Source organism: Pseudophryne corroboree, chromosome 10, assembly GCF_028390025.1.
Source record: "Pseudophryne corroboree isolate aPseCor3 chromosome 10, aPseCor3.hap2, whole genome shotgun sequence".
In the NCBI taxonomy this organism is placed as follows: Eukaryota; Metazoa; Chordata; class Amphibia; order Anura; family Myobatrachidae; genus Pseudophryne; species Pseudophryne corroboree.
In genome coordinates, this window is record NC_086453.1 from 78495660 (window position 1) to 78517941 (window position 22282).

Here is a 22282-nt window from a genome sequence, read left to right on the forward strand (position 1 = left end):
AGCTGCGGCGTTTGCTGCTCCCATTCATGCGAATGGGGCACATGCGCATCTAAGGAGTGCACGCACCCCAGACGTAAACGCGGTTACGCCTAACAAGGCACGATCGCAGTAAGATGTAGCCACAATGAGCTTGGCTACATCTGTATGCCCAGCATAAGATCTACAATGACTTTGCATCTGTTGTTTAGTATTCTTTGCCAGCTATACATTACAGTTATTTAGTACACACTAAAATAATCTTTTTTCCTTTATGTGTTGTGTGATTTAATGAGAAAGAATTATTAATTTTATATTTTCATCTTGGTCATGGATTGGAGCTGCAAAATACAGTATTAGAATTTAACAGTATGTTCTCCTTAAAAGGTGCAATTATGGCCCATAATAAATGTATGATACATGAGTATTGTTTAAATAATATTCTAGACTATACACGGCTTTGTAATTCTGTGTTGAATATCAAGATACCATTAATTTTCTTGCAATACAAGAGATAGAATAGTGGATATGAAAGGAATTAATTTTATTTTAACGTCTTCTTTTCTTTCCTACTGTACAGTAATTTCATCCACAGTAACAGAATAACAGAATGAGTAAGAGGACTGGGTGAAGAGATGACGGGGTGGGGAGCTGATGGTGACAGGACAGGGGATGAGTAAGAGGAGGAGGGCAGTCTCAGGTGACAGGGGAGGAGAGGAGAACTTGAATATGAAGAGGAGGTGTGGACAGCACAGGGTATTGTGCAAGGGATAGAGTTGGATAGTGTATGCTGTAGTCTATCACTCTAACTTATTTGCAGACTGAATATTGTGACAAGGTAATTTATAGTAAAATTTGGACCAGAAGACAGCGAGTAGAGACCAGGAACTCTGGAATTTGTAAGTGGAAACACTGCACCGAAGTGAAATCAAACAAACAGCTTCGGGAAACTACCTTTACTGCACTACCAGCTGCCCACAATAAGAGAGATGGTGACTGCAATGACCCCGGGGCTCCTTCTCCTGACAGGTAACTGACACATTAGAACACACAGGTGACAAAGCCCTGAGAGAGGCTGCAGTATAATAGTTATGGCGGATGCCTGAGATCTGCCATGCATTATTACAGTCTCTTAAAAGAAAGCTTGGAAAGGTAGTCTGTTATGTTTTATGTTAGATTATATATTATAGTATACACTAAGTTCTGTATTACTGATTGATGACGGACACCCCTCCCATGTCTAGCTGAGCTCTGGGGATAGAAGAACAAATAGAATAAAAAGATGACAGTGGAACTAGCTAGTGAATTTGGCCCTTGGTTCTGGTCCACAGCATACCAGTAATTAAACTATCCGTATATTAATCCATATATAGGGAGTGTTTTCTTTGGTTCTGTTTTTCAGATATGAGAGTGCAAACAAACACTCAACGTACAATGAGCTCAAATGTGTCATTTTCATTCTTATTAGGCCAAGAGTAAAGGGGGGTACACATGGAGAGATTCGGGGGGTGGGGGTACACATGGAGAGATCCGTGCTTAAATTCTAAGCAATCTGGCTAGATTGCTTAGAAGTTAAGCACGGATCTCTCCGTGTGTTTGCCCCTCAGTGATAGCGATGCGCAGCTCCACGCGTTGCTGTCGCCGGTGCTAGATTGGCCTGCACATCGCGCTGTGCTGAGCGGGGGGAGAGATGTGTGCTGAGCGGTCTGTGATACTGGCCTTAAGGTTTATCTATCTATTTATCTATCAATCTATCTATTTACAGTGTGTGTGTGCTCCTAATTTTATTGTCTGTTGCAGCTGTTCTTGCCGTATGGATGGATCCGGCCGTTGGGCGCATTGAGCTGAGCCCACCTCGACCGTGGATAAATGGCTCTGTCACATTTATTGTCACTGGTGTCCAGGGGAGCATCAGATTCTTGGATTGGTACAGAGGAAGTGATACAAATGCTGACAATCAAATTTTTAGGCTGCAAGAAGGCTTTCCCACAATTCAAGGGAGACGTTACTTTAAGGAAGCCATTGGGTTTACTAATGGCTCTATGCAGATTGTAAATCTCCAGAAAGACTTTGAGGGTCCTTACACAGTCGAGATCCAGGCGGACGATCTGTTACAGTACACAGCACATTTGACTGTACTTGGTAAGTATGCAACACCTTGCTAGATTTTATATATTGTTTTAGATATTTAAATTATACAATAAACATGTTGAATATTTAAATATTTAAACAAACCAAAGATATTGGCCAGGACGTAATGAAGTCCGAGTTTGGTGGTTGTGCACGACACCAGCCGTACTATATATATATTAGAGTTGAGCGGGTTCGGTTCCACGAGATCCGAACCCCCCCCCCGAATTTAACCTATTTAACATGGTTCCGAGGCAGCCTCGGATCTTTCCGCCTTGCTCAGTTAACACGAACGCGCCGAACGTCATCGTCCCGCTGTCGTATTCTCACGAGATTCGTATTGCATATAAAGAGCCACGCGTCGCAGCCATTTTCACTCGTGCATTGGAGATGATAGCGAGAGGACGTGGCTGCGTTCTCTCAGTTTCTGTGTTCAGTGTGCTGCAAATATCTGTGCTCAGTGTGCTGCAAATATCTACGTTCTCTGCCTGAAAACGCTCCATATCTGTGCTGCATTGTAGTTGTGCGCAGTATATAGTAGGAGGACAGTGCAGAATTTTGCTGATCACCAGTATATGTATAGCAGTACAGTACAGTTGTCCATTGCTCTACCTCTGTGTCGTCAAGTATACTATGCATCCATATCTGTGCTGCATTGTAGTTGTGCGCAGTATATAGTAGGAGGAGAGTGCAGAATTTTGCTGACCACCAGTATATATATAGCAGTACGGTACAGTAGTCCATTGCTCTACCTCTGTGTCGTCAAGTATACTATCCATATCTGTGCTGCATTGTAGTTGTGCGCAGTATATAGTAGGAGGAGAGTGCATAATTTTGCTGACCACCAGTACATAAATAGCAGTACGGTACAGTAGTCCATTGCTCTACCTCTGTGTCGTCAAGTATACTATCCATATCTGTGCTGCAATGTAGTTGTGTGCAGTATATAGTAGGAGGACAGTGCAGAATTTTGCTGACCACAAGTATATATATATATATATATATACAGCAGTACGGTACAGTAGTCCATTGCTCTACCTCTGTGTCGTCAAGTATACTATCCATATCTGTGCTGCATTGTAGTTGTGCGCAGTATATAGTAGGAGGACAGTGCAGAATTTTGCTGACCACCAGTATATATATATATATATATATATATATATATATATATAGCAGTACGGTACAGTAGTCCATTGCTCTACCTCTGTGTCGTCAAGTATACTATCCATATCTGTGCTACATTGTAGTTGTGTGCAGTATATAGTAGGAGGACAGTGCAGACTTTGCTGACCACCAGTATATATATATATATATATATCTATATATATTCAAATAGGGATAAAGTCTCTGCGCCTTCAGTGCTTGGGTGTAGACACTTCCATCTGTGTATAACCAGAAAATGACATATATATATATGCGTACCGGAAATATGATCAAATAGTGCCTGTAGTGGTGTCTTTAATAGGTCATCTCCCCTTGTCTTCTTACTCCATGTATAAACGCCCTCGGCGGGGTGTTAGAACACAATTTACATAGGCAGAAGGAGAAGATGTGTCAGTAAGAATGCTCTTACTATTTATAAAGTGACTTGTGCCGTATTTGTGAAAAATAATGTATTTTATATATGAAGTGCTCTGTGCCTATAGTGTTTCTATAAACCACTATATTTCTTGTGATTTCTAATATAGATAATCAAAATCACACCTCAGTGGTTAAAAAGAATAATAAAATAATAAAAAGAAGATAGTGACTCACTCCTTTTTGTAAATGCTGCTCATATGAGGCGATCAATGACCTAATCTGGTACCTCTATAGAGAAAGTTTTTTTCTCATGAAAAAAACACAGAAGGAAAAAAAAGGGGAAGCTAATAGTGTGATATAGTTTTTTCAAAATTTTAATCACACACATACATAAAAAATGGAATCGTACAATTTAAAAATCAATAATAGGCTTATCTGTTATATAGGTAGTTGGAGAGGTAGCGGAAGCTGGCCCAACGCGTTTCGTCCCTTTAACAGCTTTCTTGGGACTTCCTCAGGGGTTGTAGTCTATATATATATATAGCAGTACGGTACAGTAGTCCATTGCTCTACCTCTGTGTCATCGAGTATACTATCCATATCTGTGCTGCATTGTAGTTGTGCGCAGTATATAGTAGGAGGACAGTGCAGAATTTTGCTGACCACCAGTATATATATAGCAGTACGGTACAGTAGTCCATTGCTCTACCTCTGTGTTGTCAAGTATACTATCCATATCTGTGCTGCATTGTAGTTGTGCGCAGTATATAGTAGGAGGACAGTGCAGAATTGTGCTGACCACCAGTATATATATATATATATATATATATATATATAGCAGTAAGGGACAGTAGTCCATTGCTCTACCTCTGTGTCGTCAAGTATACTATCCATATCTGTGCTGCATTGTAGTTGTGCGCAGTATATAGTAGGAGGACAGTGCAGAATTTTTTTAAAAATGACAGGGGCGTGCAAGAGATGCTGTCGGTGGCCCGAAGAATTGCGGGCCACTTTCGGCATTCAGCCACCGCGTGCCGAAGACTGGAGCACCAGCAAACACTCCTGAACCTGCCCCGCCATCATCTGAAGCAAGAGGTGGTAACGAGGTGGAATTCAACCCTCTATATGCTTCAGAGGATGGAGGAGCAGCAAAAGGCCATTCAAGCCTATACAGCTACCTATGATATAGGCAAAGGAGGGGGAAAGCACCTGACTCATGCGCAGTGGAGAATGATTTCAACGTTGTGCAAGGTTCTGCAACCCTTTGAACTTGCCACACGTGAAGTCAGTTCAGACACTGCCAGCCTGAGTCAGGTCATTCCCCTCACCAGGCTTTTGCAGAAGAAGCTGAAGAGATTGAAGGAGGAGCTAAAACTGAGCGATTCCGCTAGGCATGTGTGACTTGTGGATGGAGCCCTTAATTCGCTTAACCAGGATTCACGGGTGGTCAATCTGTTGAAATCAGAGCACCACATTTTGGCCACCGTGCTCGATCCTAGATTTAAAACCTACGTTGTATCTCTCTTTCTGGCAGACACAAGTCTGCAGAGGTGCAAAGACCTGCTGGTGAGACACTTGTCAAGTCAAGCGGAACGTGACCCGTCAACAGCTCCTCCTTCACATTCTCTCGCAACTGGGGCTGCGAGGAAAAGGCTAAGAATTCCGAGCCCACCCGCTGGCGGTGATGCAGGGCAATCTGGAGTGAGTGCTGACATCTGGTCTGGACTGAAGGACCTGCAAACGATTACTGACATGTCGTCTACTGTCACTGCATATGATTCTGTCACCATTGAAAGAATGGTGGAGGATTATATGAGTGACCGCATCCAAGTAGACACGTCAGACAGTCAGTACGTATACTGGCAGGAAAAAGAGGCAATTTGGAGGCCCTTGCACAAACTGGCTTTATTTTACCTAAATTGCCCTCCTCCAGTGTGTACTCCGAAAGAGTGTTTAGTGCAGCCGGTCACCTTGTCAGCAATCGGCGTACGAGGTTACTTCCAGAAAATGTGGAGAAGATGATGTTCATCAAAATGAATTATAATCAATTCCTCTGTGGAGACATTCACCAGTAATTGCCTCCAGAAAGTACACAGGGACCTGAGATGGTGGATTCCAGTGGGGACAAATTAATAATCTGTGAGGAGGGGGATATACACAGTGAAAGGGGTGAGGAATCGGACGATGAGGAGGAGTTGGACATTTTGCCTCTCAGTTTGTGCAAGGAGAGATTGATTGCTTCTTTTTTGGTGGGGGACCAAACCAACCAGTCATTTCAGTCACAGTCGTGTGGCAGACCCTGTTGCTGAAATGATGGGTTTGTTAAAGTGTGCATGTCCTGTTTATACAACATAAGGGTGGGTGGGAGGGTCCAAGGACAATTCCATCTTGCACCTCTTCTTTCTTTAATTTATCTTTGCATCATGTGATGTTTGGGGCCAATTATTTTAAGTGCCATCCTGTCTGACACTGCAGTGCCACTCCTAGATGGGCCAGGTGTTTGTGCCGACCGCTTGGGTCGCTTAGCTTAGTCATCCAGCGACTTCGGTGCAAATTGTAGGACTAAAAATAATATTGTGAGGTGTGAGGTGTTCAGAAAAGACTGGAAATGAGTGGAAATTATGGTTATTGAGGTTAATAATACTATGGGATCAAAATGACCCCCAAATTCTATGATTTAAGCTGTTTTTGAGTGTTTTTTGAAAAAAAAAAACACCCGAATCCCCCAAACAAATTTCAGGGAGGTTTTGCCAAAACGCATCCAAATCCAAAACATGGCCGCGGAACCGAATCCAAAACCAAAACACAAAACCCGAAAAATGTCCGGTGCACATATATATATATATATATATATATTGTGACAAGAACACTGGGATAGTGTTTGAGGGCAGGTATATTTGTCCCAGGTTCTTGTCTTACATGTTTTAGAAAATGTTAACTTCTAGGAAAAATGCTTTTTGTTTTGTCTGAACCTTTTCAGTTTGCTGTAAAAGCTGGGTAAAGGCTCTGAGAGAGAGATAAGGCGAGTTCTAGACATTGGGCCCAGTTCGGGTCTTTGGCCTCACAGAGGGCTAATCAGGGTTTCAGCTGTGTAAGAGTGATATAGTGCTTCTAACCTGATTAGTATGGGCAGACTGCCTGGGAAGGCTGCAGGATCTGTGTGTGAGAGACACGCTTTCTGATGCAAGTAAGCTATACAGTATGTACTGAAGAACTCTGTGTTTTGTTTAGTGACAGTTAGGAACATCTTATGTTTAGTTAGTGCCGGACAGGCAAGGTATTTTTATTTTGGGGTTTGTTTTATTTTCTGTTTCAATAAAACTGGCCGGGGTCAGTTGTACCAGAAACTGGACTTGTGTTGTTCCTCAGCTGCTGCGTGCGGCCATATTCCCCAGGAAAAGGCACCTTGCACCCCTACAGTGTTACAACTTGGTGGAGAATGCGAGCATCGATCTCGCTACCTCTCGCATAAGTGAAAGCAGCAGCTTTGTGAGGCCTGCAGAAAACGGTGGTTTATGCAGATACAGCCCAGTGTGAAGTTACTGAGACTCACCCCTGAGGGTTTGATATATGTCCTGGGTGAAAGCAGCTACAAAGCCGCCTGAAAAATCTGTTGACATGGAGGATCTGCTTAAAGCCTTGCTGCAAGCTACAGCGGCTCAGCAGGAGGCCAACCGACAGCAGCAGGTGGCAATGGAGGAAAATTGGAGACTACAGCAGGAGGCCAACAGACAGCAGCAGGTGGCAATGGAGGAAAATATAAGACAGCAGCAGGTGGCAATGGAGGAAAATAAGAGACAACAGCAGGCAGTTGTTGATGAACTTTACAGGCAACAGCGTCAGGATAGAGAGGCCTTAGCAGAAGTGGTGCAGAGACTTGCAGCTCGGGTTGGAGATGTGGCCGTCAGTGCTCCAACCAGCTCTAGTTCTATACGAGCCAGTCACTTCCTGCAGAAAATGACAGAGGCTGATGATGTGGAGGCCTATCTGACCACGTTTGAAAGGACTGCCGAGCGTGAGAACTGGCCGAAAGCACAGTGGGCCAGTCTGCTGGCACCTTTCCTGTCAGGTGAGCCCCAAAAAGCTTACTTTGATTTAAGCCCTGCTGAGGCTCGGGACTATGATAAACTAAAGACTGAGATCCTGACCCGCCTGGGAGTCACGCTGTCAGTACGAGCACAACGGGTGCACCGTTGGCTGTACGCCATGGAGAAGCCTCCGCGCTCCCAGATGCACGACCTTATTCAGCTAACAAAAAAATGGCTACAGCCAGAGACATTAACTGGTCCCCAGATGGTGGAAAGAGTCGTCATGGACCGCTACTTGAGATCTTTGCCCATGGTCCTGCGCAAGTGGGTGAGCCATGGAAACCCGGGTACTGCTGACCAATTAGTGGACATGGTAGAGAGGTATTTGGCAGCAGAGGAACTACTGATGACCACCCAGCAACCCATAGATCCTCGACAGCGCCCTTCAGTAAAGACTGGTAAGACTGTTCCGTGGGAAAACGTTGCTGGGCGGTTAAGAGAACGCAAGGCTGGAGAGACTGTAAACACTGGCCCTGGAAACAGGCCAATGGGGCTAGAACGGTCTATGCTGCCCAAATGGGTTGATAATCGTGTAATTAAATGTTTTAGGTGTGGTATGCCAGGTCATGTTATTGCCAATTGCCCAGTCACGCAAGAACCCATGCAATGTGATGCTGCCTTTGAATGTCGCAGAATGTCTTTCTTTGCTAGGTTAGCCTGTACTGTGGTACCTTCACCTGAGCTGGAAAAACAAATGTGTGATGTGTTCTTAGAAGGTAACCGGGTAGAGGCCTTGCTAGATTCAGGAAGTTTAGTTACCCTCGTGAAAGCTGGGTTAGTGAACCCCTTAAAGGTCCAGCAAATACCTATTGGGGTAACTTGCATACATGGGGATACCCAACATTATGCCACTGCTGAGGTGAATATAGAAACTTGTTGTGGGTCAGCAATGGTTAAAGTGGGACTGGTCCCTACCTTGGTGCATGAGGCCATAATAGGGAGGGATTTTCCTCATTTTTGGAAACTGTGGGAATCACGGTTATCAACAGATGTGAGAAGTAAAAAGCCAGTTGATAATACCGGTGATTTTATGGATGTACGTGGGTCTTCGGAACTTTCTGGCCCTTTGCCTTTTGCTAGTTTGGGTGGGGAAGTGACAGATGGGGAGTCCAGTGAGGACCCTCTTGCCGGGAACAGAGACATAGTAGTTAGAACTGAAAGCGTGCCAGACCTGGAGGTAAAGAAGGATCTGTTTGCGTCTGAACAGTTAAAGGATCCTACCTTAATAAAGGCTAGAGAGAATGTTAAGATTGTTAATGGGGAACCTGTGGTACCAGGTGACAGGGTTACGTATCCCCACATGGCCATCTGTAATGAGCTCTTGTACCACATTGTCAAAAGGGGTGAGGATGTGGTGGTACAGCTGGTAGTTCCCCAGCCTTATCGGAGAACGGTACTAGATTTAGCTCATAGTCACGTTACCGCAGGACATTTAGGGGCAGAAAAAACCACTGAAAGAGTTTTACAAAGGTTCTTTTGGCCAGGGGTTTATAAAGAAGTGTCTGAATATTGTTCTTCCTGTCCTGAATGCCAGTATCATGCCCCTAGACCCCATTTCAGGAGCCCACTAGTTCCCATGCCTATTATAGAGGTCCCGTTTGACAGAATAGCCATGGATCTCGTGGGGCCCTTGTTAAAGTCTGCTCGGGGCCATCAGTATATCCTGGTAATTATGGACTATGCCACTCGATATCCTGAGGCTGTCCCTTTACGCACTATCACAACCAAGGCGATAGCTAGGGAGCTGGTGCAGGTATTTAGTAGAGTGGGAATACCAAAAGAAATTTTGACTGACCAAGGTACTCCATTTATGTCAAGGATCATGAAAGAGTTGTGCAAGTTATTTAAGGTCACTCACCTCAGGACGTCCATCTACCATCCCCAAACTGACGGGTTGGTGGAAAGGTTTAATAAAACATTAAAAAGTATGTTAAAAAAGGTTGTTGAGAGAGATGGGAAAAACTGGGATTGTTTGTTGCCCTACTTGTTAATGGCCATCAGAGAAGTTCCTCAGTCCTCTACGGGGTTTTCTCCATTTGATTTGTTGTATGGTAGACACCCCAGAGGGCTGTTGGATATTGCCAAAGAGACGTGGGAAGGACAGCCCACTCCTTATAGAAGCGTTATTGAGCATGTAACACAAATGCAGGATAGGATTGCAGCCGTGGTACCTGTTGTCAGAGAGCACATGGAACAGGCCCAAAGTGCTCAACAGAGGGTCTATAACCGGAGTGCCAAGATACGGGAATTTGCTCCTGGAGATAGAGTTCTTGTTTTGGTACCCACTGTGGAAAGCAAATTCCTAGCTAAATGGCAGGGTCCATTTGAGATTAGGGAAAAAGTGAATGAGGTTAATTACAAAGTATACCAGCCGGGAAAGAGAAAACCCGAACAGATCTACCATGTTAACTTAATCAAACCCTGGAAAGATAGGTTGTCTCTGTCAGCGGAGCCTTGCCCTTCGGTGTCTTCACCCCGGTTGCTTCCCGCAGTGAAGGTGTCAGAGACATTATCAGCTGATCAGAACAATCAGGTTAAAGAATTTCTCATCCAAAATAGGGAGGTATTTTCAGAGCTGCCTGGCCGAACGACCATAATAAAACATGACATTGTCACAGAACCAGGGGTCAGGGTTCATTTAAAGCCATATAGGATTCCTGAAGCTCAGCGAGAAGCTATTTCTAAGGAAGTTAAAACCATGTTAGAACTTGGAGTCATAGAGGAGTCTAACAGTGAGTGGTCCAGTCCCATAGTGCTCATCCCGAAGCCCGACGGTAGCATACGCTTCTGTAATGACTTTCGTAAATTAAATGAGGTGTCCAAGTTTGACGCATACCCCATGCCCCGTGTGGATGAGCTTGTAGAAAGGCTGGGAACAGCCAGGTTTCTCACCACATTGGACCTGACCAAAGGTTACTGGCAAATACCTTTATCTGATAGCGCCAAAGAAAAAACAGCCTTTTCGGTTCCGGAGGGGCTGTACCAGTATAAGATGTTACCCTTTGGGTTGCATGGGGCTCCAGCAACCTTTCAACGGGCGATGGATAAAATTTTGAGGCCCCATAGAAAATATGCAGCTGCCTATTTGGATGATGTGGTAATTCACAGTACAGACTGGGGGTCCCATTTGGTTAAAGTACAAGCAGTACTGGACTCAATCAGAGAGGCAGGGTTAACTGCTAACCCAAAGAAGTGCTGCCTCGCAATGGAGGAGGTCAAATACTTGGGCTTCACCATAGGCAGAGGTCTGATTAGGCCCCAATTGAATAAAGTTGATGCTATTCAAAACTGGCCTCGTCCAGTGAATAAAAAACAGGTAAGGGCTTTTTTGGGAATTACTGGGTACTATAGACGGTTTATTCCTAATTTTGCGACCACAGCGGTGCCGTTGTCAGACCTTACCAAAGGGAAGCAGTCAAATGTGGTGAAATGGAACCCTGATGCAGAAAAGGCGTTCCAAGCGTTAAAAGTGGCTTTGTGTTCACAACCGGTGTTGATAACACCAGATTTTTCAAAAGAATTTGTGGTACAGACAGATGCCTCAGAGGTAGGGATAGGTGCTGTGCTGTCCCAAACCAGAGATGGGGACGAACACCCTATCATTTATTTGAGTAGGAAACTCAATGAGCATGAAAAAAGGTATGCCATTGTGGAAAAGGAGGCTTTGGCCATTAAGTGGGCACTAGATACCTTGAGATATTACCTCTTGGGTAGACAATTCAGACTAGTGACAGACCATGCCCCTTTAAAATGGATGTATGTAAATAGAGGCAAGAATGCTCGTGTAACTAGATGGTTTCTAGCGTTGCAGGACTTTAAGTTTACTGTCGAACATAGACCGGGAACACAATTGGCCAACGCAGATGCATTGTCTCGCATCTTCTGTTTGGGGGCTACAAGTGTTCCGGCCCCTAGGTCGAAACAGGGGAGGGGGATATGTGACAAGAACACTGGGATAGTGTTTGAGGGCAGGTATATTTGTCCCAGGTTCTTGTCTTACATGTTTTAGAAAATGTTAACTTCTAGGAAAAATGCTTTTTGTTTTGTCTGAACCTTTTCAGTTTGCTGTAAAAGCTGGGTAAAGGCTCTGAGAGAGAGATAAGGCGAGTTCTAGACATTGGGCCCAGTTCGGGTCTTTGGCCTCACAGAGGGCTAATCAGGGTTTCAGCTGTGTAAGAGTGATATAGTGCTTCTAACCTGATTAGTATGGGCAGACTGCCTGGGAAGGCTGCAGGATCTGTGTGTGAGAGACACGCTTTCTGATGCAAGTAAGCTATACAGTATGTACTGAAGAACTCTGTGTTTTGTTTAGTGACAGTTAGGAACATCTTATGTTTAGTTAGTGCCGGACAGGCAAGGTATTTTTATTTTGGGGTTTGTTTTATTTTCTGTTTCAATAAAACTGGCCGGGGTCAGTTGTACCAGAAACTGGACTTGTGTTGTTCCTCAGCTGCTGCGTGCGGCCATATTCCCCAGGAAAAGGCACCTTGCACCCCTACAGTGTTACAATATATATACTGTGTGTGTGTGTGTGTGTGTGTGTGTGTGTGTGTGTGTATATATATATATATATATATATATATATATACTGTGTGTGTGTGTGTGTGTGTGTGTGTGTATATATACTGTGTGTGTATATATATATATATATATATATATATATATGTACGAATATCACCACATCATGAGGCTCCAGCTGGGGCTATGTTGTGGATGAAACCAGCACTCCACAATAGTCAAACAGTTTGTGTCATTTATTGTGCAAATTCAGCAATATTATACCATCACAAGCGGGTTTGTCTGTGCAAATTCAGCAGTTTTGTAAACATAGTTCAGATATAGTCAAGTATCTCACATATCCTGTATGTGCTGGGGATCCATGTCCTACCCAGCCTGATCTCCCAACAGCTGTTTCGGCTATCGCCGTCGTCAGGGGAGTTATTACCGCCAGTCTGCTACCCTTGTCACTTTATAACCCCTACATAATTAAAAACACCGTGCTCACCTGTTTCCACACTCCTCATTATCCCCGTCAGCTGGTGCCGAAAGGCGCGTCCGCCCCGCCGCCCGGACATCGCGGCGCTCAGTGCTGATGTCATCCGGCTCAGTCCCCTGTTGCCGGGCCACTCCCAATGTACACTCCGTCGCCTAGGTAACAGAAGACACCGTCATAACGTGCCACCCCTTAGTGACGCGAGTCCAGTGTTCCCCGCCCTTTTGACGAACGGAGATAAATTCATTGGTCCGCCTTTACAAGGGATCCGCCTTCAGTGACGTCAGCCCCCAGTCTCCTCGTATCCAGGTCACAGAGCCCCGTCGCCTAGCAACACCTGCAGCGGGGATTTAAAAAAGAGAAATGACGGAAACACAATAGTATCAACATCCATGAAATTCTAAACATTAAACTACATATTACCCTCGAAAATGTCTATTTACAACATATGGCAAGAGTCACTGAATACTATGTTCACAAAATGTGCATGGCTGAATATCAGTAATTCGTAATCCCATCAATAAATGTCATCAGTCATACACTGTATCTTATAGTTGGGATTTTTTGTCCCCACTATTTTACCCTCATGTTGTCCCATATAGACAATAATCCCGACCATATAGGTAAATTGGTATACATTATAGCTTATATGGAGAAGGTATTCGCTCAAGGAAATCAGCTACTTTGAACAGCAGGCCTGATTCAGACCTAAATCCTATCTTTGTTTACAAAAAACAAGACAAAATTAATTCCTCATTTAGCCCTACTGGGGCCATAGCATTCAATTGGTAAATCCACCGACTCTCTTGTTTCAGTAACAGCTTGTTACGATCACCGCCTCTCCTAAGCGGTGGTATATGGTCCAACGGCATACACTTAAAGTCCTTTAATTTGTGTCCACAACTCGCAAAATGCCTGGCTACCGGTGGTGTGTTAGTTTCCACTGATTGAAGAGCTTTTTTAATTGAAGACCGATGCATAGAAATTCGTTCCTTTAGCATGCGAATCGTTTTGCCCACATAGATCTTTCTACATGGACATACAATGATGTAGGTCACATATCGGGTTTCACATGTCATCCTGTGTCTCAACACATATTTATCCCCCGATATTGGGTGTATAAATTCGTTCCCCGTCAGCATAAAGGTGCAGTTGGCACAACTGCCACATTTAAAGGCTCCCTTCTGCAAGCTGAGCCAGTTGCTATTGGACACCGTTCCAGGACTGACATCAGCATGTGAGATACGTTCCTTCAGATTCCTACTCCTCTTATAGCTGAAGAGGGGTGTATTGGCGCAGAATCTGTTTAAGGACGGGTCAGTCTGGACTATGTGCCAATGCTTAAGTATCGATTTCTTGACCAAACCCGATGTGATGGCATAGGTACTTGTGAATACCAGCCGCTCGGCTTCTCCTTGTTTGATCTTTGGGATCAATAGATCCTCCCGTTTCAGTCCCAAACACTTGGTCACAGCCTCTTTTACCTCCACCGGATTATATCCACGGTCAATAAACTTCTGCCCCATATTTGCCAGAGCCTCCGGCAGTTTGGTTCGATCCGATGTAATGCGAGTCACCCTTAATAGCTGTGAATAGGGAAGTCCCTTTTTTAAAGGTTGCGGATGAAAACTGGACGCCATAAGGAGCGTGTTTTTATCGGTGGGTTTCCTGAAAATATTGGTGGTAAAACATCCCTTCTCAATCCCCACCATAACATCAAGATACTCCATGTTCACCCGACTATAACGATATGTGAATCTAATCGATTCAGGCCTGCTGTTCAACTTATCTACAAATTCTACAAGAGTTTTCTCACCACCAGTCCACAGCATGAACAGATAACATAAAAAATTATGTAATTTGAGAAAATTAAATCATTCATGATCTTTTCTTGTTCATAATCATACATAAATAAATTTGCGTACGACGGGGCCATGTTCGACCCCATCGCCGTACCATGTAACTGTAAATAAAAAGAATTATTAAACAAAAAATAATTTTTGTGCAAAATAACTTCAATTAATAATAATAAAAAATCAACTGGTGGACCCGCATAGTGTGGACTGGTGGTAATAGCTTTCCTCACTGATTCAATGCCGTCAGTGTGATCAATACTCGTGTACAAACTAGACACATCCAGAGTCACCAAGAGACAATCACTAGGCGGCCTGCCAAACTCTGTCAGTTTGTTAATGAAATCTGTCGTGTCCTTAACAAAATAGGGAGTATGTTGTACCACCGGTTGTAGGTGGTAATCTACATATTGGGACAGGGGTTGTCCTAGCGAACCTCTAGAGGAGATGATAGGTCTACCCGGAGGATCCACTATATATATATAAACTGTATATATACATACAGATTGAGCTATGCTAATCATGGCTCCGTCTGCGACTAGGTGCGCACCGCCGGGAACGAATGGGATGAGCATTCGTTGTAGACGCGCACGCGCCCCATTCAAAGTGAATGGGAGCGTCTTTGTGCACTTGGTGGCGTGCCTAGGCCCACCACACGCCCCCTCCTAGGCCCACCGCGCACCCCCACCTGCGATGCAGCCATGCTCAGTTTTAGGCATGTGGGTGAAAAAATGCTGCAAAAAATTACATTTTAATAGTTTAGTTTTATCAATTAACAAAATTCAAAGAGAATGAACAGAAGAGAAATCTAAATCAAATCAATATTTGGTGTGATCACCCTTTGCCTTCAACATAGCATCAGTTCTTCTAGGTACACTTGCACACAGATTTTAAAGGAACTCGGCAGGGAGGTTGTTACAAACATTTTGGAGAACTAACCACAGATCTTCTGTAGATGTAGGCTTGCTCAAATCCTTCTGGTTCTTCATATAATTCCAAACAGACTTGATGATGTTGAGATCAGGCCTTTGTGGGGGCTATATCATCACTTCCAGGAGTCCTTGTTCTTCTTTACGCTGAAGATAGTTTTTAATGATATTGGCTGTATGTTTGGGGTCGTTGACCTGCTGCAGAATACATTTAATTTTTGTTTTTATTTTTATTTTGATACACAGGGAGATTTGTGTACAGCTCTGCTGTATCCAAGAAAGAGTTTATTATAGATAGTTTTATTAATTGTAGTACTCAATATGTCATTTATTTGCTTGTTTGTCCTTGTGGGCTGTATTATAATGTACGTACGATACACCCTTTGAAGTCCAGGTTTATAGAACATAAAAGGAATATTTCCAACAAATATTGTATATGAGACAAAATAGTGTCCCTAGACATTTTATGGAGGCTCACCGTAGTGACTCAGGTGGCATTAAACTTATAGGGCTCAAACATATCGCAGCCACCAGTAGAGGAGCAGATCATTTCAGGACACTGTGTAGGCAAGAAGCAGCGTGGATTTTAAAAATTTAATCACAAGGTCTAAATGAAAATATACAGTAGATCTGGAATTTATTTATCGAAATACCAATTTACATGTTGGAATCTATACTTCTGTATATAGTTTGAAGTAATGACATATCACCATCTAATGCTTTCTTACCTTTAATCTATGTTGTTCTGTTGTTCCGTAATTGGGGGGGGCCAGGGGGTACGTACCCCGGGCCCCACAGTTTTAGCCCCCCCCCTCCCCGTGCTGTAGCAGCTCTTTACCAGCTCTGAAGCTCTCCCTCTCCTGCCAGCAACAGCAGCAGCATTGTGCTACAGTCACTCAGCACACGCTGCTGTTTGCCGGCTGGTCTCTGGTTTTGCAGGAGCAGTTTCTCCTACCTGTGTGGGTGTGTAAGGGGGAGCGATCGAACTGATCACACCCCCCTCTGGATTTACCGCTAGCTGAGTGGCCAAAATCTCCCACCAAAAAAAGATCCCCGTAATTTGCATAAGGGGCATGGCCACACGTCCACGGTTAGGCCATGCCCCCAAACCAACAGCGGGCACAGCAATGAGATAGCCATAATCTGGCCCTGGACGGGCCGTGCAGGCAGCTCTTGGACGACAGTCCAAATTGAGCTGCATGCATGGCCGACAGCGAGGGTCGTTAAGCACCCGCGGGACCGCGCATCGCTTCGCGGCGGTGGCATACACACTTGCCGAGAAAGTAAACTACGTTGCCCAGGAAGGGTGAAAATGAGCGACGTCGTTTACTTTCTCGGCAAGTGTGTATGCACCTTAACACAAAACCATTTGTACAAGTCTCTCTGTAGCAAAATAAAAAATGAAAACAAAACTAAATGAAAAACAAATATCTAATTATTTGTATGGTAAAAATCAGCATTATTTCTATGTATGTTTGTATTATAATTATTACTATATATTGACTAATTAGTCCATAAATTTAAATGTGCATATTTAATTGTGTTTCTTTCTTTTTTTTTTTTTTTTTCTTGCTTGAATTTTGATATATTTATATATGATTACCGTATGGTTTTTCAAAGCACTGAATGGGACTTTTTAACAAATAATAAACAACGAAAAAAGACACTGATCTTTTATCCTGTGCTGGATACTAAAGGTTCATACACACTGGCAGATTTTGAGCTCAAACTCAGCCAGTGTGTATGGCCGGGCGATGAGCGGTGAGCGTTGATGTGCGCTCCCGCATCATAGCTGCCTGCCGCCGTCCTTCGGGATGTTTGAACAGCCGAGTGAAGCACTTTCCACAGTCTCCTACCATGGAAAATGCTTCACCCCCCGTGAACTTCGCTGGGCACTGGGAAAATAACTCAGTGTTTATGCACTGAGCTATTTTCCACCAAGCGATGTTCACATCATGGCTGTACATACACGCTGGGCAAAAGTGCCCAGTGTGTATGCACCTTTAGGAACCTTACAAGTTTTCACCGCTGGTATAAACCTGAAGACATAATTGAATAGAAACGTAAAAACAAAGGGTGCGTACACTCTATGCAATATCGCATACGATCCAGCTGACATTGCCCGGTTTGTTGTGATATTGTACAGTGTGTATGCACGATACAGGATACGATTGCAAAATAAGTGTTTATCCACTTGGTTTACCCAAACCCTAACCCCAATTTTGACTCCCCAAGTACAGTAAAAACCTAATGGTTGGGCTGGGGGGGATTAGGGTTAACCTGCGGGGGGAGAGGGTTAGGGTTAGGCTGAGGGGAGAGGGTTAGGCTGTGGGGGGAGAGGTTAGGGTTAGGCTGTGGGAGGGGAGGGTTAGAGTTGGGCTGGGGGGTTAGGGTTAGGCTGCAGGAGGGGAGGGTTAGGCTGCCTGAAGGGAGTGTTAGAGTTGAGCTGCGGGGATTAGGGTTATGCTGTGGGGAGAGGATTAGGGTTAGGCTGTGGGGGGAGGGTTAGGCTGCAGGAGGGGTGGGTTAGGCTGCGGAAAGGGAGGGTTAGGGTTAGGCTGCGGGAAGGGAGGGTTAAAGTTGGGCTGGGGGGATAGGGTTAGGCTGCAGGAGGGGAGGGTTAGGCTGCCTGAAGGGAGGGTTAGAGTTGGGCTGGGGGGTTAGGGTTAGGCTGCAGGAGGGGAGGGTTAGGCTGCCTGAAGGGAGTGTTAGAGTTGAGCTGCGGGGGTTAGGGTTATGCTGCGGGGAGAGGATTAGGGTTAGGCTTCGGGGGGAGGGGTTAGGCTGCGGGATGGGAGGGTTAGAGTTGAGCTGCGGGGGTTAGGGTTATGCTGCAGGGAGAGGATTAGGGTTAGGCTGTGGGGGGAGGGTTAGGCTGCAGGAGGGGTGGGTTAGGCTGCGGAAAGGGAGGGTTAGGCTGCGGGAAGGGAGGGTTAGAGTTGGGCTGGGGGGTTAGGGTTAGGCTGCAGGAGGGGAGGGTTAGGCTGCCTGAAGGGAGTGTTAGAGTTGAGCTGCGGGGGTTAGGGTTATGCTGCGGGGAGAGGATTAGGGTTAGGCTGTGGGGGGAGGGTTAGGCTGCGGAAAGGGAGGGTTAGGATTAGTTTTGTTTCTTACCTCTGCCGGGATTTTGGCAGTCGGGATGCCGGTATCCTCACTTCTGGTATCCCATACCCAACCCATTTTTTTGTTCTTGTTGCCTTATTGTTTATTAGTCTATTTATCTTTCTGATTTGTCATACAGTATATTGGGGGTAATTCAGACCTGATCGCAAGGGTGCATTTTTTGCATCCCTGCGATCAGGTAGTCGCCACCTACAGGGGGAGGGTATGGAGTGTGTGCAGGTGTTCAATCGCATGTGTAGCAGAGCTGCAGAAACATAAGTTTGTGCAGTTTTTGCTCAGCCCAGGACTTACTCAGCCGCTGCAATGATCGGGGCCGGAGCTGGCATCAGAACCTCTCCCTCCAAACGCCTGGTCCCTCCTGCGTTTTTCCAGACACTCCTTAAAAACGGTCAGTTGCCACCCACAAACGTCAATCTCCTTGTGATCGCCGGTGCATTCAGATTTTTCGCACCATCCCGGCGCTGACCGGCGCTCCCCATTGCTGCGGTCCATCACGCCTGCTCATTGCAATGCATATGCATGCGCAGTTCAGACCTGATTTCAGCCTGTGAGAAAAGGCACAGCAGCGATCAGGTTTGAATTACCCCCATTATTTGTAATGGGCCCTACAGTTACCGCGATACCCTGCCGATACCCCGGCAGATGGGCGACCCCGGCAGCGGGGGGAGGGGGGGCAGTGATGACGGGAGTGACGTTTCTTCACTTCCCCCCGTCACTCAGCTCCATAGCAATGCAGGCAAATATGGACGATCTCATCCATATTGGCCTGCATGCGCAGGCGACGGGGCACCAGCGATGAACGAGCGTGGGGCCGCGCATCTTTCATCGCTGGTGCCGCCACACTGAAAGATATGAACAGTATCTCGTTCATTAATGAACTAGATCATTCATATCTTGCAGTGTTATCACCCAGTGTGTAGGGCACATAAGTTTTGCCTGTCTGTGTATGTGAGTGTGGTCTGAGTGCCATTTAGTGCAGAGAGTCTTGTTTGTTTGTCACATACCTACACTTATGTTTTTAGGTACAGAAAATTCAAGGCAACGTCATCAGGTTCATGAGGAATATGCAGAAGTAGAAATACCTGGAGAGAGAAAGGAGGACACCAACCCAACCGTATCAACACAGATGGTGGTTCAGCACATGAAACAAAGCTTAAAATATCAAAATAAGCTTGCCACTGTAATGGAGCGAATAGAGAAAACTTTGGTGAAAGTGACTGATGCTTTAAATGATCTCACTGGTTCAGTAAAGGAGCTAAACTCTCAGCAAAACAAACACAGCACAAAATAGTCCCTTCCAGTAACACTAGAGTGGGCAACACACCTGCAACAAGAGCACAGAGGTGTAATAATGTGCACCAAGGGTGGGAGGGCAGTCTACTATGCAGAGAAGAAATTGTAACAATCAATTTATTCCACTGTGCTGGTTAACAAAATGGTGTCGTCATGGCAGAATTAATTGTTTCAATCATGACATGTGTATTTAGCTAAATATTAAACATTATGACGATACTACATAAAAACTCTTTGATATGGCCTCCCAGTAGAGGTGAAACTGGTGAATTGCCTCCTGCCTCCACTGGCCATTTAGGATTCTCCTCAGTGCATACTACAATACATATATCAGTCCCATGTTATTTCCTCAGTGGTTGAAAAGGGGAATTTGGAGTAGGGGGTATGGAAAATTAAAGAGAATAGCCGGGAATCTGGGGTACCTAGTACTCCAGAAACTTTAGGGATTTCGATTATGTGAAATAAATTTTAAATACTTTTTACCAAAGCAGCCGGTGATCGCTGAATTAGATGCCGTGCGCTAAACAGTGCAGGGAGAGAGGCGGGGGCTGCCCAGCTGCTTAGGGAGCACTGGGCATGCCCCTAAAATGACGGAAAATGGTGGTCGCGCCGTGAGACCCCACCCCTTCTGGTGAAGCCCCGCCCCTTCTGGCAAAGCACTACCCCCTTTCAAACTAGACTGCGCCTCCGGCGCGGCATGTCCCACCTCACCTGCTTCCAAAGTTGGGAGGTATGATAATAGCATAAAAGAAACCACATCATATAAAGTTTTTCAACTTGTGTTCATTACCTCCCGTGTCTATCCACCTCTTCCCTATATCTGTTTTATTTCCTCATTCCTTAATGTCTCACATGTCCCGGAACAAGGAAGAAAAGATTGGTCTTAGGTGGCGCACTAATACAACTGATTTTACATTTAAAATATAACTTTTATTTCATATACTTAAAAAGCCTGTAACTGTGAAATATTAAAATAAATTAAAGGACAAGTGAAAGACAGAGTGCAATCCTGTGATTATTAAAAAACCACACACTACACCCACTATGCTGTGCAATGTCTCTATGTAAAATACTTCAATTATTGTGTACAATGACCTCAATTATGAATATGCGTGCTTATCAGAGAAACAAAAGTTCCACCTAAGTGAACCATAATTCTGTCAATCAATTTAATATGATATGGGCTCCTTAAGTGTACTGTAACATGTATGTTATTAGACGTTAGATCTGATAGGGTAGACCGGATAAACTCAATATGTCCCAATTAGCTCCTTGCCTGTCAAAATTGTGACTACATCATCCGATCTTCCCACAATATTCGCTATACCACTATCCTTCTTGATACTAATTGATCTCTTTATATTAACACATAATGCTGTATCACCACTGATGAGCATCAATCAAATTTGTACTGACAATTATATAAAAGTACAATGTTGGTCAGCATTTCCAGATTCTGCTATCAGTGCTGTCCCATATGGTACATTGTACTGTATTATAGAGTGCTGTTCTTGTAATTTCAATCATCATAGTTCACAGAATCCAGGCCAGCAGCTTACTGCAGTATTTGTCATGCAAGTTTATGTATACACTCTATCCCTAAGTGTATCAGAGGATGTTGTGACAGGCTTTAATTATGCACAATATGTTTCACAGCTTTTTAGGGCTGAGGAAACTAACTGTGAAACACGTGTTGGCGATTCACACCTCACCCACATGCTTTACTAAAATGTGCTTGTCAATGATATGTGCTTTATTCAGAATATGATTTGAGGAATATGAACTTTAGACAATAGGGGACCATGATTAGGCTTATATTATATGTGCAAAGTGTGATAACAAACCACAGAATTAATAACTTAAGTTAAACACTACACCCATGGGTAAGGGCCATTAAGCTATCACGCAGCAGCAGAGAACTTTAACACAGTGCATATTCATTTGCATATGTAGGACTGTGCAATACTGACAGCCTGATAATATGCAACAGCTTGAAATCCCAGTGTATCAGCTTGCAGCTGCAGACTAAAAGCTGTGAAACACATTGTATATAATTAACGCTTGTTACAACATTCTCTGATACATTTAGGGATAAAGTGTGTGTGTATATATAACACTGATAGCCTGATAATATGTAACAGCTTGAAATCCCAGTGTATCAGCTTGCAGCTGCAGATTAAAAGCTGTGAAACACATTGTATATAATTAAAGCTTGTTACAACACTCTCTGATACTTTTAGGGATAAAGTGTGTATATATAACACAGTCTGATAATATGTAACAGTCTGAAATCCCAGTGTATCAGCCTGCAACAGCAGACTAAAAGCTGTGAAACATATTGTGCATAATTAAAGCCTGTCACAACATCCTCTGATA

The 22282-nt window shown here is 44.3% G+C and overlaps 1 protein-coding gene across 2 annotated transcripts; it reads left to right on the plus strand.

Moving 5' to 3' along the window:
* Positions 1-691: 691 nt before the first annotated feature.
* LOC134965025 (uncharacterized) lies at positions 692-20905 on the plus strand. 2 transcript variants are annotated; one of them, XM_063941609.1, is made up of 3 exons: positions 692-1005; positions 1777-2118; positions 19636-20905. In XM_063941609.1, exons 1-3 carry the CDS (start codon positions 966-968, stop codon positions 19902-19904), a joined length of 651 nt encoding a protein of 216 aa, XP_063797679.1. In that variant the 5' UTR covers positions 692-965; the 3' UTR covers positions 19905-20905. The 2 variants fall into 2 exon arrangements, with proteins under 2 accessions (XP_063797679.1, XP_063797680.1); XM_063941610.1 differs by having other exon boundaries at positions 19642-20905.
* The last annotated feature ends 1377 nt before the right edge of the window (positions 20906-22282 follow it).